This window comes from Xyrauchen texanus, chromosome 5 (assembly GCF_025860055.1).
Source record: "Xyrauchen texanus isolate HMW12.3.18 chromosome 5, RBS_HiC_50CHRs, whole genome shotgun sequence".
NCBI classification, from domain to species: domain Eukaryota; kingdom Metazoa; phylum Chordata; class Actinopteri; order Cypriniformes; family Catostomidae; genus Xyrauchen; species Xyrauchen texanus.
In genome coordinates, this window is record NC_068280.1 from 35,449,105 (window position 1) to 35,456,157 (window position 7,053).

At 35.7% G+C, this 7,053-nt stretch overlaps 1 protein-coding gene across 1 annotated transcript; it reads right to left on the reverse strand.

Moving 5' to 3' along the window:
• Positions 1-2,285: 2,285 nt before the first annotated feature.
• Positions 2,286-5,534, reverse strand: LOC127643540 (exocyst complex component 1-like). Its single transcript, XM_052126331.1, has 3 exons — positions 5,414-5,534; positions 5,051-5,214; positions 2,286-2,552 (listed from the first exon to the last, which is right to left on the reverse strand). Exons 1-3 carry the CDS (start codon positions 5,532-5,534, stop codon positions 2,286-2,288), a joined length of 552 nt encoding a protein of 183 aa, XP_051982291.1.
• Positions 5,535-7,053: the final 1,519 nt, after the last annotated feature.

Genomic DNA, 7,053 nt, shown 5'->3' on the forward strand with positions numbered 1-7,053 from the left:
AAAATGAAATTATCTCATAATTTACTCACTCTCATGCCATCCCGGATGTGTATGACTTTCTTCTGCTGAAGACAAATGAAGATTTTAAAAATAATATTTCATCTTTGTAGGTCCATACAGTGCAAGTGAATGGTGACCAGACCTTTCAAGCTCCAAAATAGCACATAAAGGCAGCATAAAATAATAAGACTCCAGTGGTTAAATCTACAGTATGTCTTCAGATGCAGTGTCCTTTGTCAAGGATTGAAATATTGATCTCTTTCTAAACCAAAGTTATTATTGCTTCAGAAGACATACAGTATATTACAGTATTTCTGAATTGCTAAGATACATTTCTTGAAACCTTCACCCATTTTCTCACAACTTTAAACACAAAACCAAATCTTTAAACTACATTCAAAAAACCACTGACCTTTCTGGCAAAATCAAACAATCGCTTCAAAACCATTTAATCTGTGCTCAAAATCAAACAATGCTTTCAGATCATACACACAGCCAGTCAATACATAAACACTACAGAGCATTCATTAGACACTAAAAAATGGACAACACAGTGTCCATTTATTGAATATAGTAAGCACATTTTGCAATTACTGTCAAAAAAGTATAGTAATCACAATTTAGTACAGTGAATATGTTGTATACTGTAAGTACTGCAACTAATACAGAATTGAATGTCTGTATATTCAGCACTTGCATATTATAAAAATAAAGTAGTCAAACAGCAAAAGAACAAAGAAAACTCTAAATGAAAAGCACATTACAGTAAACACAAAAATGTTGTGCAACTGTGAAATCAAAGTCAATGAGAGATTAATTATGCCTCAGCATCACGTTTTCACATCATTAGAAGCAAGTGTGAACAATTTTAAGTTGTTGTGTGTAAACGATGACAACTGTGTTGTAGTTGTGTTTATCTTTTGCTGCCCATGTTTACCGTTTTGCAACACAAGTGCATCACAGTGCGAAATGTGTTTTAGTGAGTGAGAATGTGTTGAGTTTTGCAAAAATAGTGATTGATTCAACAAATGTGTTTAGGCCACTGAGCATTTGGTTCAGGGAATGGGGTTTAGTGTTTTAGCAATTCAGAAAAACTGTCTTATAGGTTAATTTTATGCTGACTTAATGTGATTTTTGTATTTATTTTTTTGGCACTTGAAAGGCCTGGTCACCATTCAATTGCATTTTATGGACCTACAGAGCTGAGATGTTCTTCTAAAAATCTTTGTTTGCGTTCAGCAGGAGAAAAAAGTCATACACATCTGGGATGGCGTGAAAGTGAGTAAATGATGAGAGAATTTTCATTTTTGGGTGAACTATCCCTTTAAAACTGACACCTATCGTCATGGATGCACACAACAAAGCTTGTTTATTAACTGCTGCTGTAGCTTCACGCCAAGATGTTTGTTTATCTTCTATTTTGTTACTTTTAGTCTGTGTTTTTTCCGTCTCACACTACACACATCTGTGTACTGGAAATTCGCACCGACTGTGACTGGACTGATGCAACTCGCAAGGCGCCTTGATAGCTGCGGTTTGTTTCATCACTCCAGCAAGGACCTTTTATTTTTTTTTTCATCAGGGACATTTTATCTTTCCACTTGCACTCATTCTGTATGGACTGTTATTATTATTGTCAGTGGTATTAATAACTCTGTCAATTGCATGGCACAGGTTGTCTTGTGTTGCCATGAGCGCCCATGAGGTGGCGACACGCTCAATGTAAAATTAATCAGCTTTTATTGAGCAACTGACATGACTGGAATCTTCATCTAATGTGAGTGTACATAAGTGGAAACATAGTTCTAAAAGGTGCATTTCATGTCTTCATGTGTAAAACGTTTTTTTTTTTTTTTTTTTTTACAAGCAAAAACTTAATGAGTGCACCTTTAACAATAAATTTTAATCAACATCAAACATCAAGACAAGGTTTAAACTTATATGAATATATCTTGCCATATACAGTACTTAAACAGTTTCTTTCTTACACTTTTTCTATCTCACCCAGATAGTACACCTACATCCCCTAGATCTTTTTATCCAGAAAGCATTGCATTCTAATTATTTGAATGTTTTTTTTTTTATCTGCTAAACATCTTAAAAAGATCAGTTTTACAAACATTCTGAGTCATAAACATCTCAAAGACATCTGCTGAATATCTTATTGACATCCAACAGTAAAACATCTTATAGACACAATGCAGATGAACAAACAAACTAAAAAATATGTCTTCCAGATGTGAACACATATATAAAATAGATGTCTGGGTGATGTACATGTGCTATCAGGGCAGAGGCACAGGGCACATAGAAAGACACACCAGATTGAAGGCATAAAAACAGATCTGCGAAAGGACCATACAGTCACCACGGTCTGAGTACATTGAAGTGGGTTCAATGTATGACTGGTCAAAATTCTGCAGCTTTAATGCTGTGTGATGATACTTCCTGCTGAGCGAAAGCAGACAGCGGGCCAAGTTGTATTTCGCAGCACAGCTCACTGCTGTGATGGTCCGCACTGTGTCAAAATGCATCAAGAAACAGGGATCGTCCTAACACAGCAGACAGATGGAGACAGAAGGTTGGGTGGAACCAGAATATAAGTATTATGCAGTGGAAAGAATGGGATATCACTGCAATCAGTTTCAATGCACATGATGTATCCTAACACAAACCTATCTGTCAAAATGTGTTGTAAAGCTTCTTAAGGTGACAATTTTTGTTTACATTTTTTATGCTACACTATGTAACTTTTGGACCTCTAGCGGTTAAAAAATAAAACTGCACGTGTCTTGCGGGAGAACATTGTTTTGCTAATGATGCTAGTTGTGCTTCGGCTCTGTTCCTCTGCGTGAATGAATGTGGTTCGAGGCACCGGTGTACACATGATACAAGGCATCTTATCAGAGGGAATGAACAAATAAATAACAAAAGAAAGGAAAAGAAGGATATCCGGAAACATGTCATCTGAGCAGGAAAGTGCCATATCTTATGCTGTTGTTTTGACTTATTGGAAACATTGATGCTTTGAAATAAATTATGTTACAAAAGTTATGCAACTTTCATTATCATTAGACATAACGATTGCTAGTCTGATAAGGTCAAACGTTGTAAAGTTTTTAAAACTGCAGGATATCCTGTCCAAATATACCACGATAGTAACTAATTTATAGATTGTCATTGTTACCAAGCAGTGGTCAACATCATTTCAAGACTCACATGTCCTTGGCAAGCCTAGGACTAAAGGATTTATTTATATAAGTGATTGTCGTTATAAAGAAAAATGCACACACGTGTGCTAGCAAGTGAAAAGTTCTGCACCAACTACAGTATAATTATTGTATTTCACTACACACACACACAAAGATGTGTGTTTGTGTGCGATTACACAACTATACATAAACCATATCAATAAAATATCTCACCTGTTGAGTGGAAAAAAGCCATATCTGCATAGCTTTTAAATCCTTTCAGTTGTTGCCACCTCTGAAAAGCCAAGCCGAAGTTGATTCGGGTTTTATTACGGACTCTGTTGCTTACCCTTTTCGCTTGTAGACTCTGCTCTGATCAGGGTTTCTTTGTTTTTACAGCCGTTGTTTCCCCCGGTGGTTTGTCATTTTGAATGATCCATGGTCAATTTTTTTCATTCATTGTGACAACAAACTTTTAGCTTCATGCTACTCCCACAACATACACATGCTACAGAAGCTGGAGCTTATTTTCTCTGTGTACGGAAATTATGTCAACACGCTCAGGCGAATGACGTATGTATGCAATTTCCCGCAAAATCTGTCCTGACAGCTCTAAAATATAAATTATTATTATAGGTTTATCAAAGTGTATTTGGCTAAAGTAAAGACATGGTTTGGAAGATGGATTTTTGTTGCACTCTCTCATTAATAATAATAATAAAAAAGTTATATAGTGTAGCTTTAAATGTGTGAGATTTGATACAGTGGATGTCATGGGCCACGGTTTTTATCAAATAAAAACATACATTTGGAATGAGGTCATATCGGCAGAGCAGAATGTGTAGAAAGAACATTGCATTAAACACTAACCACGGTGAATCAATTTTGCAGAGTACAAATACTTGCACAAGCATCAGTTTTTAGCATTCATTTACTCACCCTCATGCCATACCAGATGTGATTACTTTCTTTCTTCTGCTGAACACATATGAAGATTTTTATAAAAAAAATAGTGAATGGTGACCAGAACTTTAAAAAAAATAAAGTAGTCCAAATGACTCCAGTGGTTAAATCCATATATTCTGAAGCATGAGGGTGAGAAACAGTTCAATATTTAAGTTCTTTTTTTACTATAAATCTCCACTTTCACTTTCTTCTTTTGTTTTTAGCAATTCACATTCTTTGTACATATAACCACCTACTGGGGCAGGGAGGATCACTCATAGTAAAAAGGACTTAAATATTCATCTGTTTCTCACCCAAACCTATCATATCGCTTCTGAACTCATTAATTTAACCACTTAAAATGTATGTATTACATTTATGCTGCCTTTATGCTGCTTTTTGGACATTCAAAATTTTGGCCACCATTCACTTGCATTGTATGGACCTACAGAGCTGAAATATTCTTCTAAAATGTGTTCAGTTGAAGAAAGAAAGTCATACTTATTTACTCACCCTAATTGCCATCCCAGATGTGTAAGTCATTTTCATTTGGGGTGAACTACCCCTTTAAGGAGTAAGAACCCATTGTGACCACAGTCCAGCTGCCATCCTTATTGTTTAGCCATGCCTTGCAAATAATTTGTTACTACTTTATGTACTGTATGCCAAATCTAGCAATCTAGGTTCCCACACATTGAACAGAACATACATTTCTAGCCAATGAAGCACCAAGCAAAAATTATATGCATTCTTGAACCTTCCATGAATTTGTAAAAAACTTGTTAAAATTGTATAAATTCTAGACTTTCCAGGTCAAGAAATCTAAATGTAAAATTCCCTGATAATATTATCAGGGAACCCTGATAATATTAAATATATGTGAATAAATACTGTGAATGTATGACTTAGCTCACTGTATCGGGATCTCTACCATCCAGAATCATCAGGTCTTCCAGGGCCCACGTTTCTATTCGCTCATAGCTGTCCTCCAGTCCATAGTGCTGCAGCTTTTTGCTCCGTGAACGCTTCGATCTTCGACAATGGACCACTGAGATCTGAGCTTCTTTATTCTTAGCTACTCAACACACACATTAATTCCATTAATTTATTTTTCCTTATTACATCCTTTCCTCATGCCTTAAAGAACCTTAAATAATAAAAGTGCAGTATCAGTAGACGTCTTTTTTGATGTATCTCAGTAATGGAAAATAATCCAACAAATACATTACAATGCATCCTCAAATATTCATGCACAAAAATATGCAGATGTCTCTTACTAGAAATACAGATGAAATGTCGTCCTTGTTTTTGCTCCTCAATTTCAATAAATTCCTCCAGCTTCTGCCCCACTGGCCTGAACAAGACTCTGTTCATCTCCTCCCTCAGCAGAGATGACATCTCACACACCAAACGGAGAGAAAATTAATTGAAATGTGTGAGAGTGCAAGAGCATGAGGGATACAATTTTTTTCCAGAGGTGGATCTGGTTTGCAGGGTTTATCTCCCTCCCTCTATCTCTCTTTCCCAAACACACACACACACACACACACACACACACACACACACACACACACACACACACACACACACACACACACACACACACACACACACACATCTCTCTCTCTCTCTCTCTCTCTCTCTCTCTCTTTCTTCCTTTGTTGTGTTGAGTCTGATTTGACAGTGCAGCAGTGTCTATACTGCACATTCTCAAAACCAAATTGATAATTTAAAAGTGGTTTGCACATACTGCAGGTTTCAATACAAACAAATAAATTAGCAGAAGTTTTTCTATGATTTTATGATTTTCTCTACATTGAAATTGCTTTACTATAAATGTACACTTTCATTTTTGTGAACTTTCATCCATGAAATAAAATAGAATAAGCTTTTCTCTACCTTAACAACCATACACAAACTATATTTTACCATTAGTACAAAAACAGAAACAACAATACTCCCAACACTCCAATCTTATGTGCGGTTTCGATTTTTACAGCAGCTGTTAAAGTGATATGACTTATCAGGTTAGCAAGAAAGTATCAAAAAGGTATTTTTTAAATTTGTATCATGTTTAATAAATCGTTCTCTCATTCTGTGTATTATCTTTTGTGAACATCTGCAACAGTAGGTCGAATTTTGTTTTTCTGTTAAAGGTGCTCAGTAATTTTTTTTCCTCATTAAAACAATTCAACTCCTAAAGACATGAATTGTAATTTTGCAATATATGTAGGAAATCATGACCACTCACATTAAAATGAAGACTTTAGTCATATCATTAACCTTATAAAAGTTGTTTTATTCTACATGGAGAGGGGCCGGACATGGAGGCTGCCATGTTAGAATCACATGACCAGCTGAATACCACTCGCTTAATCTCAGTAACCGTCTTGTTATTTGACACTTTCACTCACTGATTAAAGTAATCATGGCTGACTGTGAATACTACATTTCTACAATGGCATCTGAAACTGAAAACTGTTGATTTTAAATGATGCTGCATCAAAGCTGCTAGGTGTCAGTGTAAGTCCAAGATGACACAAAGACAAAAAGTGCACTCAGTCATTTTTTTAATTTGTCATCTTAGACTTACACTGACACCTAGCAGCTTGGATGCACCATCATTCAAACAAAATATTTTACCTTCAATGCTATTTTAGAAATTCACTATTCAGTCTTCCATGGTTAATTTAATCAATGAGTGAAAGTGTCCAATAAAAGTGTGGTTACTGAGATTAAGCGAGTAGTATTCATCTGGTCATGTGATCATAACATGGCAGCCCCCATGAGGGGACCCTCTCCATGTAGAATAAAACAACTTTTATAAGGTCACTGATATGGCTAGAGTCCTCATCTCATGTAAGTGTTTATGATTTTATACTTATGCTTCAAAATTACAATTAATTTCTTCAGGAGT